The sequence below is a fragment of the Buteo buteo genome, chromosome Z, assembly GCF_964188355.1.
Source record: "Buteo buteo chromosome Z, bButBut1.hap1.1, whole genome shotgun sequence".
NCBI classification, from domain to species: Eukaryota; Metazoa; Chordata; class Aves; order Accipitriformes; family Accipitridae; genus Buteo; species Buteo buteo.
The window spans coordinates 30,577,228-30,589,295 of record NC_134204.1 but is presented as its reverse complement, the minus strand read 5'-3'; the positions used below and the strand labels follow the sequence as shown (position 1 = coordinate 30,589,295).

At 34.9% G+C, this 12,068-nt stretch overlaps 1 protein-coding gene across 4 annotated transcripts in view; it reads left to right on the top strand.

The window, feature by feature from the left end:
• The window catches only part of RFX3 (regulatory factor X3), a 124,557-nt gene that overhangs the window by 75,651 nt on the left and 36,838 nt on the right, over positions 1-12,068 (top strand). For all 4 annotated transcript variants that reach the window (XM_075021495.1, XM_075021494.1, XM_075021493.1 and 1 more), the window contains exon 4: positions 2,882-3,140. In XM_075021495.1, coding sequence (XP_074877596.1) covers positions 2,882-3,140 — 259 coding nt within the window. The remainder of the gene's footprint in view (positions 1-2,881; positions 3,141-12,068) is intronic.

Sequence of the window (12,068 nt, the reverse complement as noted above, 5' to 3'; positions counted from 1 at the left end):
AAGTTGCAATTATTATTGCATGTAATAATAATGGGTTTATCTCACTTTTAATTACCCTGTTAATCTCTATTGCTAAAGGTTTGCTTAATCATCTCCAATAATCAGGTGTTCTAGAAGAACCTGCTGGTTATTGGAACAAAGGGAAGAGTGTATTTATCTTGGAGTGTGACCCATTGGTGTAACCAATGATTGTTCTCGATCCATTGATATAGAGTAATGTTGTAAGCAAATGTAGGTGTTCTGATACAATCCCTATTTAGAGACTATACATGATACACAGTTCTAAACAAGGTAAAGCAAACAGACATTTCCTTTTCTCTCTCTCTGCCACACCAAGTCTGTGCCTTTTTTTCCTGTGAATTTTTGAGCATTGTCTAGGATTTGCATTGCTTCAAAGAACTGCCTCTTCAATTCTACTTATGCAAGTGAAATTTGTTCTCCTTGCATCCTTTGGACAGTCATTTTCCTCAAGCCATGTCTATTTTTACTGTCAACAATAGCCTTGTCCTTTCATTCCTTTCCTTACTGATAAGTGATACTGATACCAAGTTTTTATTTTCTCTTTTGGGAGAAATTACAGTGTTCAGTCCCTTGACGATCATTTGCATGAATTGTTTCCCCTGAGCTTCCATCACTACATTTTCCTAAATTGTCCTTTGCTGCATAACAGTGTTCACATTCTGTAAATTGTGTGATTCTGAGACAGATGCAACACCAGCTCTGCTAGCAGTTGTCTTGCTTATCACAAGGTGACAATATCACAATGGTATCACAAGGTATCACAATGATACCTTGGCTTGATGAAACAGATTAACTGAGACCTGCATGGTACCTGAACACATACACAGATTATTACAATTCAGAGATCAACTGATTTTAACTCTCCAAAAGAAAGGTTAATAGATTAACTGTCTGCTTGAGCATTAGTCCCTAAAAGAACTATTTTGCTTTGTTTTCAGTAGACTGCAAGGCATTTCTTTTAGATTAACTTGAAGTTTCTTGCAGCTGATCTTGAGGCTTTTGAAATACTCAAAAAGGAAAATGTTTAAGTAGCTTAAGGATAGATGAGAGCAAATAATGTTGTATGAGGCTTATGAAACATTTAGGATTTTAAAGCTAAAGTTTCGGAGTTTCTGAAAGTCTCTGAAGAGAAGGGGAGAAACTGTTGTGGCCGTAGTTACTACAACAAAACTTCTGACTTTGGTTATTGGTAAGGTGCCGTATGTTCTTCAGTTATTTAAAAGTAATGATTGTCTGAAGCTGAAGAAGGAATCACTATCTCCGAGTCCACTGTTTACTAATTAATTAATCTTGCATAAGTTTTCATAATTAAAAAAACATAACAACAAACAGTAAATTGCCATGGCCTTTTTTCTATATATTGATAAGAAACTAATCCCTGTCTGAGTAGAGGGAAAAAAAAGCCTGACTTCAAGTTCCTGGATAGGTGTATTAATCACCAGCTTACTGCATAAAATGCGGATGCTGGTTTATTCTCTTGTGTTTTTGGACAAAAGTGTCAGAATTTTTTTGTTGAAGTCATTTAGTTGCATGGTGTTGCATGATTTTGTGTTTTGTTTGATTATAATAAATGGAGACTTATGCAGAGATTGGGCACTTCTCTGTTTTCTCTGACTCATGATACTTTTAAAATTTATTCAGTTGGACTAAGTGCATCTCAGCATATGCAACTCCAAGTTAATGGAGAACTTTGAATTTCAAAATGGTGTTGCCTGTTGATTACAAGCAATACTACAGATTTTTATGCTCAAATAAGAAAAATAATGGTTGGGTAAACTGACTGATTTTTACCTTTTGACCTTTCTGTTATCATGCTTGCTTGATACAATCAAGATACAAAGCTTAGCAGTCACGAAACAGGATAAAATTTGCAAATAGACTTTTGCAAGATGAGGAATCTGGCCTTTGAAATGATGAAAGCTATTTACTTAATAATTTTGAAATACGTTGATTTGAAGATCAAATTTAGTACATGGGAACAAATACACATTCAAAAACTATAAATAGATTATAACCTATGAAGAGTAATGATTCAAGATAAGTGATTAAGAACATGAAACATATGATAGAAGGTTTCAGTAGCTGAATAGTTTGTTAGGGTAAACTGGTTGATTAGGCACGAATGTTTCATAGTTTAAAGTGATTTTAAAAATTTTACTGTTGCATACCTTTAACTTCTTTCATCTTTGTGACCTTTTTACAAATCATAGTTCTGGTTTGGTTTTATTTCTTAAATCCAGTTTTTTATCGTAACATGAATTCATATCCAGTTTTGAATTCACCCTCTAAACATAACTGCATTTCCCAAAATACCAGTGAACTCAGATTTTCAAGCTTTAGCCAACAGCTTTAATGAATTTAAATACGATGGATAACATAGGATTCTTGAACATTGGATTATCTTGGCTGACATTTGTATGAATTGTTTGCAATTTTGCAACATGCACAGTATACAAAATATATAACATCTGACTAAAATCCAAAATTTTATTGTTGGATTAAAAAAAAGTTAAAACAGATGGACCTTTATAAATTGCCTTGCGATATATTAATAATTGGATGAGCTCTTTCTGACTGTCTCCTCAATTTTTGTCCTACTTCCCTTCTCTCCTCCTCTTCAGGTAAGACTGACAAATTTTTCTCTAAGGTTTGGTGGATACTTTGTTTAACATTGTCACTGAATTAGTTATTTAGTGCTTTGACTTGATTAAATGTTATACTCTGAGGAGGCAGGGGTGTTTGCCAGTCTACTTTAATATGGTTATAACTATTATACATACATTTCTAGAATTACAACATTTCCCTCAGCTAAATGAACAATACAAATAATTTCTTTTCTTTTTGTTTTCTTTTCTTGAAGCCGATCAACAACTTATCCTTACACAGAAACCCAGATGTACAGCCAAAACACTGGGGGAAATTATTTTGATACTCAAGGAAGTTCTGCACAGGTGACAACAGTGGTCTCGTCTCATAGCATGGTGGGCACTGGAGGGATTCAGATGGGTGTCACAGGAGGACAACTCATTAGCAGCTCAGGAGGGACCTATCTGATTGGCAATTCAATGGAAAATTCTGGTCATTCAGTGACTCATACAACACGGGCCTCCCCAGCAACAGTAAGTATTTCAGACTGATACAAAATCTTTGGGACTAGTTTCTTATCACTCAGATGTTCTTGCAGACTGACATGGGTTTTGTGACAGAATGTATAGCAGTATTATGTTGTCAGAATAAGTACTATATAGTACTTTTTGTAAAATAAGTAATACATTTATACATAAAGTAAGATATAGGAGTAATAATACCATGAAAACTTAAACATGAAGGCAGACCCTTCCCCTGACAGCTTGCAAATATTTACATTTCATAGGTTAAATTTTTGCATTCAAGTAATATCAGTGAATGCTTTGGGAATGCTCACATAATAGTTTGTCTGAGCTGAATATTTCTCAGGTTGGGAACTTAAACAGCTGCCTTTAACATTTTTTATTTTTTTGTCTCAGAACGTAAGAAAAACACAGTGTCGTTAACTACGTTAGATGTAAATGTTAAATAATGTAAGTTACAGATAGGTATCTGTAACTTCCCTGCATTTGTTCAGTTTGTTTGCTTGATAGTAGTGTAGGTTTGGTAGCCTATTTCAAAATATTTCCAATTGTTCAGAATACTGAGATACTACCTTCTGACACTTTGGTTTTACTTATCTATGGTATGTCTCCAATGTCTGTTCCAGCTTAACAGCTCATTGTGAAGGTGTCTTACAATGCTATGGGAAGATGCATTCTGTTACAACTGTGATAGATAATATTATGGACACTTAAACACAGAACTTTCCTTTAAGAGCTTACTCAATCAGCCCTTATTTCAATTAGGAAAATGGGTTTATGCTTAGTCTAGCTTTATTGCGTAGCCCTAATGAATACTTTTACTTAATTCTTCTGGGTATTCTGGTCTGGATGTAGGGATTTGGAAGTAATGGGGAAGAGAATTGTGAAACATAGAATAGGAAGAGTTGAAAAATATAGTAAAGGAGATAAAGCATCATTAATAATACAGATTCATCAGTACTCAAAAGGGCAATGAAATTAGGGGACTTTATTTTTAGGAACCAATGTAATGAGTAAAAATCTAATATTCTTCTATTTGGAACTATGATGAATGTTTATGATAGCATTGGATGATTTAGATGGTCTGATAAGATCTCTTCATTTTGATTCCTAAGGTGATTGGTATGGATAAATACAAAATTCTTGTACAATGTAAAAAATTATTGTTTCATCCAAAAACTGTGTAGTATTATTTTCTGAGAATAAAAATTGTAAAGACTCATGATTCATGAATAGTATAAATATCAGTAACATAGTGGGAGCTTTCAGCTAGCAACAGAGAATTTTATATTTGAGTTACAAAATAAAAAAGAGTGTATATTAACATTTGCCTATATTTTACATGGCTTCAATAGAAAACCAGAGTTTTTTACTCCTCTTTCAGATTCATTTAATTAAAATCAAGACTTTAATTTGACTTTTCTGTTTTCTTTTAAAGTACTCTCTCATTTTACTTACTTGGAAGGTATTTCATGGAATTTTTCACCTGACTTAATGACTGCCAAGCACAGGGAAAACAAATAGTTTTCTACAGGCATAAGTAAGGAATAGGTGTTCTAAGTGGAATGAAATTTGAAAAGTGATGTTTCTTTAAATACTTAAATGGCATTAATGTTCCTATGTTTTCTTAGTTGTTTTAAATTATTCTACAGTTGAATATGAATATTGCGTCTTCTAGAGGTCATGCTAGTTTTCTCCTTAATCAAATAAAAACAAATGCGGTTTTGTGTTTTGCATATCATGCTATAAGTTTTGGTTTATTCCCTGACAACAGAATTCAGTAGGTGGAAATGCTTAACTGAATGTGAAATCAAGTGAGGCTTAAATGCATCCAGTAAACACAAATGAAGAGTATTAGACTTACTTCAAAGTTGGGTATCCTAGAATTATTTGAATGATATCAAAACTCCATGTTGTATTTTGCAAATTAAAAACCATTTTGATTTTTTTGCTAAAGTTAGGAGTAAAATTTGCCAAAGTTTAACAAAATCTAAGGTTCATACCTTCAGCAACATCTTTCTCTTGCTTCATGTGTCAATAAAACAGCCTTTTTTAGTTGCTCCAAGTAACTTCTATACTGCTGTATCAACTTGCCTCTAAGAATAGAAAAAAGTACTGCTAATTAAGTTACAATTATTAAGTTGCATTTTTAACACTAAAATAGTTTCCTCTGTTTTTTAAGGTGCTATTTATTTTGTATAGTATAGTTCTGTAAGTATGACACATTAGAATATATGAATTTAGATTTTATAATTTTAGGCTCTTGTTGTGTATGGTTCAGCAGAAATATTCAAGAGTCAATTGAAACACAAAATATTCAGGTTAAAATGTAATTTTAAAGCACCAAGTCTGTTTTAATTTACTAGAGGGTGTAATTAAACTATGCAAAATAGAGCAATGTAATATTTTATTTGGATTGCACCTTAGATAGGTGGAGCTTGTTTCACTTGTGATCCTCGTTTGGTCTTTACCATCATAACTTTTTTTATCCTTGTATAGAGAATTTATTGGAGTCATAAAAATAGCATGTATCCAGGCTGGTTTGCTAGTATACTACTTCCAAATTTTATATTAGTATGGAGAATTTTCATATGGAGACAAAGGATATAGAAATCAGTAAGACTTTACTTACTAACACATGTGGACATCACAAGCTCTCTTTACTTTTGCCATAGAGGTACTAGTTCTGTTTACTCTTTTCAACTGATAACTTCATTTGTTTTGTTGTTATTCACCCTCACTGATCAAATCATTACCTTCTGTAACAAGCAAATTAATTGTATTATTGATGTTATCTATTTCTGATACATCTAGCATAAGTTAAAAGGAACAAACAAACAAAAGTTTCAGGTTAAAAGTCAAATGTATAAAATAAGTCCATTTTATTAACTGTGTCTTAGATAAGTGAAACTTAAAAATCTAATTTATGTTTCACCGGGTATGCTATTTGGTTTATACAGAATTCAGTAAAACAGACTCAGAGACTTTTTACTTTAAGGCTTTATTTTCTTTATGGTTTAATGTAATTCTGCATTCTACTTCAGGTTTAATAAAGAGCCAATATTATGTTTGTAACATTTCTTTAATTTTAATTTCTGTCAAACATTCATACAAGAAAGCTGTCCTGCTTAAGCTTATAGCAGGCAATAGCAGTGTTTTTATAGCCAAAATATTAAGAATTGTGCACTATCAAAACTATTTCAACATATATACAGTAATGGTTTATGTTAGTATGTATGAAGAACATTTGTTAGCATTTTTACTCATTTCATTTCCATTGATTTCATTGCTTCTTTGCATTATATCCTTTGCTGGCCTATTAGAATACTTCTCTACCTACTAAAAGGATTTTTTCACTAAAACAGAAAGGCATTCAGATTATAAGACCTTGTATGTAAGATATTAGGGAGATAAATACCTTTCCATAATTAGAATTTTCATGTGAATATATGTGGATTGGTCAAGAATAAGTTGTGATTGCATTGAACAGGAAGTGATTTACCCTAGCTGGATGTCTATTTGAAATTAATTTGTGTGTTGAAGCCTGTATGAAAGAGTCGTCTCTTTGGTTTATTGGCAGCAATCACTAAAGAAGGGGCACCTATATTTAAGAAGCTAACTAGAAAATTGGATTGCCATGTTAATAATGAAATCTGAATCACCTTCCTTTTTTTTTTCATATGTAAATGTCTGAGGACTGTTCTTGTGATAAAACAGGATGATCTAATCACCATATTTCATAAGATCACAAGGTTAAAAAATTCATATAGTTTCTAGTAATAAATGTGTTTTTATGCTTGTCAGCCAGTGAGAGGCTCCCATCTATTAGTCTTGTTTTCTGATAAGCTTTATGACTGATCTGCAATTTCAGTTGTCATTCATCAGTTATCACCAACCATAGGAGGTCTCCACTCATGCTGTTGCAGAAATTTATCCTATTTCAGTGCAAATCTAAATATGCACAAAAATAAAAGCAAAATTAATACAGATATAATGTATCACCACAAATTACTATTTCTGGTAGTAAGCACAGTGTGCAAAATTTGCTCTTAACTTTAAAGAAGGGATGTTACTTAAGCAAAATGTGTCATAATTAATGGAGGGAGAAGAATGACAACAAGAAGTAATAATGCCCAGTGTAAATACCACATCCTGATAATATAATTTTAGTGCAAGTATTATAATTATTTTAAGAACAAAAAGTAACAAATGTTTAAGAGGTCCATTAAAGGTGGAGGGATTATCATTTGGAAAATAGTCAGAGATGAGATTTTATTTATTAATCTTTTTCTTGGTAGAGGAACCTTTTCCTCCTCCATTCCCCAACTTTTCTGGTAATTTTTATTTAGCTGGATCTATCTTAGCATAAAACAAACCACTTCTGATCAAAGCAAAGATGCATAGAGTTTTATGCTACAAAGGATTATTAGATCATTTCGTCTGACCTCTTATACTGGCAAGGCATTTACTTATGACTTCTTCAGCTGACCACAGTGACATCTTTTGTGAAAAAAAGGCATCCATTTCCAGATACAAGAAGGCAGATAATATTTTTTTTCTTCTTTTAAATAAGTCTGAATAATAATCAATCACTACTACTGCTAAAAACCCATTTATGTGATATGAGGTAACTGGACAGGTGGGAAGTTTAGAGGATTTGTTGATCTTGTGCCTTTATAAACCTCTGCCTCCAAGACTTTTCCTCGTGCTTTGGTTTCTCCTTCAGAGCTGTGGAGCATTGTGGCTTCTCCCTCTCTCTTCCAGAGGTTTCAGTCTAGCAGTGTGGCCAAAAATAATGTATGTCTTTCTCTGCCCCTTTGAGTACCTTGCTGCTCCACTGTTATGTCTTGACTTGAGACTGTGCCCTTTTCACAAGACAAGGAATGTGAGGAAAAGGGAGAATGACCCTACTAAGGTCAGCCATAGCTACCCTCTCTTCATTCTGGCTTCACGTGCCTATGCTCCTGTTTCTCTTCTGATACAGTCTGGCTTCAGCTTTCAGTTATTGGCTTTTGGTGCGTTTTCTGCATAAAAGCCCTGTTGCACCTCATAGGTTGTTTCCAGTTTTGGCAATTGAATATTTACTCTGGTATTTGTGTATCAGAAATGAAGATATAGTGTTGTTGGAAACTCAGTTTATTCCAATGTAACATTCCAATTACTGATTTAAAAATCTTGTGAGAAACACAACTTTTTTTTGTCATAGGGTATTAAAAATAAGTATCTTTGAAACCATGAGAAGAATTTCTGTTAATTCCTTTTATTTGAAAATGCATAAGCTGGATGCAAGATGACTTGCCACTAATGTTGTCATAACAGTCTGATTATCAGTGGCATGGAGGCATCACCTTTCTAAAGGACTGGATTTTTCTGTTTCTGATTAAATACACATTTGTTCTAAAATGGCCACTCTACCTCTCTCTAAGGCTGTCTTGCCATAAATGTTTTCAAATTTAGTTTTAATAATAATCTGAGCTAAACTTTCCTTTTAGTTTCTCAATTCTGATTTTCTGGTGTAACTCCGATGTGTTTCCATGTGTTTTTCAGTGTTAGGTGGAATGCGTATGTTCTAGAAGTCCCTATAATCAGTTTGACAAAGGCTTTTGTTTTGTTTTGTTTTCTGTGAAGTGTTTGTACCAAATATGGGGAAAACAACCACAAAGAAAAAAGGCTTAGAATCTTTTTGAAGAGGTATATAATAGAGATGAGGTATACAAATAACTGGATGATCCAGGGGAGAGATAGGGAATTAGTCAGTTTGACCTATGTTTAAGAACTTCCAGCAAGAAAGATAAACATGGGCAGCAATGTGTCATTTGAAAATTTGGGAAGGAGAAAGTAATCTGACCTAAACTCCAAACATTTTTTATTTTTCCAGCCTATAGCTGTTAGGTGTGCTTTTTCCCCCTATGTTGACTACATACATTCTTTTGTAATCACTAGAGAGAACACACTATATTCATTAGTTGGTGTGCATGCCTTATATACATGCAGACTACTGGAGGTATGCATTTGCAGCAGGTATTTTGACCAGTATCTGTTATGTATATTAAACCTGGATGTTATATTTACAAATTAATAAGTTTTAGGGAAAAAAGTTTTTTTCTAAGTTTTTCAGGTTTATCAGCATTGGTTTAAGGTCCGCATATGTAAAATACCATGCTTATTTTACAACTTTTTATGCTCTTCTCTTTCTGCGTATTTACATTTCTTTCATTCCAACAGACTTTAAAAAGTATCTGTCTTCATAGTACTGTTTCATTCTCTTGAGCAAAATTTCATAGAACCTATTTACAGGTGCTGCTACAGCTTTGTCTGTTGTGAGGAATGCAAATCTTTTAATTCTTCCAGCTGTAAAAGCTAGACGTGAGTTCTCTGAGGGTGGTCAATACTATTTCATTTTCAAGTTTCTTTTTCCTGGGCAAGCTTGTCTGCCTAACACAACCCTCTGGCATAAGTTTTAGAAAACCGTACAACGTACATGAATATTCTGTCCTGAAAGGAAAATTGAAAGCCACTATAAAGTATGCATGCTTGTGGCATCCTAAAAGAGTGAAAGCATCACATTTTCAAAAGCCCTGAGTCCATTTATCCGGTAGCTTCAAGTTAGTTCATGATGTGTGTATACCTTATGTAGGTAGCACAGTTGTCACAAGTACCCAGGACTTAGCTAGCTGTACCAAATTAATATTTCTTGTACAGATGTGATGAATTAGTAATTCCTTCATAATGGAGCATGTGCTGAAAGCTCCTTTAGAATGTCACTTCCTTTAAAGCCTAAAAGGGCAAACCTTTAGAAGTGAATAAAAGGCATTGTGAATGGGAGGTGCCTGCGGAGATAGAGACAGGAGCTGTCTTTCTTGAACATGATGCAACAATCATTAGCCATTTTAAGATACCACCTAAAGTTGCCTGGTTTGCGGCTGGTGAAGGGTGGTTTGCAGATGCAAACAGATAAAGAAAATAAATTATAGGACATCCAGATTAATCGCAAAACCTCAGTGCAGAAACTTCTGCAGATTGTTTTCTTTATGTCCTGACCTCTTCAGAACAACTTACTATAAATACTTCGTGTTAATAGGTTGAATCATTACTTAGTTCAGAACCATGATTAGTTCAGTCATGGAAAAAGTACTATTTCTTTCTTCCTCCCAAGAGGAAGGCAGTTCTTTTCAAAGTGGGTTTGGGATAGGTATTTGCTATGTCTATGCTATACACATCTGAGACTATTATGTGTAATTTGTTTATCTGGTAACATGTTAATGAACACTAAGGCATAAACTAGCAAGAACAGTTACTAACTTCCAAATCAGTAGATCACATAAAGACTGAACATTGTAGGATTCCAGATGCATATACTGGGATCAAACTGTTGAATTTTTTAACCCCGGGGAAATACCTTTAATCATCAGCAACTGTGTCAGACAGTAAGGCACTATTTTAGCTGGCAAACAAATTAAATTGAAGAAGTCTACAGTCATAGTTTTCATAGCTATCATGCTCTAATTTAGTGTCCGCCCATGTTTATGTTACTATACAAACCAATCATCATTCCTACCAGTAGTGTAACATTTAACACGGTTTAGTTGGAGTTGCAGTGGGAGCGATAGTGTACATTTCAGTTATCAGTCAGAATGTTTTAATAAATAATGTTTTTAGTCTTGTTAAGAGAAGAATGGGAGAAATGTATGACTGATCACATATTCAAATACATGAATGTGTAATTCTTGTTGTCATTTAGCATATCAGGTATATATGTAGTTAGTTGTGCCTGGAATCTCTCACTGCTTATTGCTACAAAGGCAAAGGTATCAGTCTTCCTTCTGTATTTGTGTGGTATAATTTTAAATGTTAAAATTATTTTCATATTCCTTCCACAAAATATCATAATAAACCTCACTGCATTACCTGTGTAATTAATCTGTGTATGTGCTTAAATGCTGTTTTAAATAGAGGTGAAATTATGTTCAGTTTTTCTAGAACCTAAATAAAAGTCCCTGGCCGAAACTTAGAACTTAAAAGCTTGAAGGAACAGATCCTTCACATAAACAACTTTTAACTCAGGTAACTGTTACTCCCTATACACACAGTACTCTGTGTCACGTAGATCATCCTGAAAACCCAAAGCTTGGAATAAAAGAATAGAATAAACCAGAACATTTCATTTGGAAGGGACCTACGGTGGTCATCTAGTCCAGCTGCCTGACCAATTCTGCGCTTACCAGAAGTTAAAGCATGTTATTAAGGGCATTGTCCAAATGCCTCTTAAACACTGACAAGCTTGGGGCATCAACTACCTCTCTAGGAAGCTGTTCCAGTGTTTGACCTACCTCTTGGTAAAGAAATGCTTCCCAATGTCTGATCTAAACCTCCCCTGGCGCAGCTTTGAACCATTCCCACGCGTCTTATCACGGGATCCCAGGGAGAAGAGGTCAGCACCCGCCTCTCCCATTCCCCTCCTCAGGAAGCTGTAGAGAGCAATGAGGCCGCCCCTCGGCCTCCTTTTCTCCAAACTAGACAAACCCAGAGTCCTTAGCTGCTCCTCACAGGACATCCCTTCCAGCCTTTCACCAACTTTGTTGCCCTCCTCGGGACACCTTCAAGGACCTTCATGTGCCTCTTAAATTGTGGGGCCCAGAGCTGCGCACAGTACTCAAGGTGAGGCGGCAACAACACTGAATGGAGCGGGGCAATTGCCTCTTTTGACCGGCTGGTCATGCCGTGATGGATGCACCCCAGGATGGGGTTTCCCCTCTTGGCTGCCAGGGCACACTGCTGACTCATGTTGAGCCTGTTGCCAACCAGCATCCCCAGATCCTTTCTGCAGGGCTTCTCTCCCGCCACTCCGCTCCCAGTTTATACTTGTGCCTGGCATTGCCCTGTCCCAGGTGCAGAATCCAGCATTTGGTCTTGTTAAATTTGACGCCACCGATGATT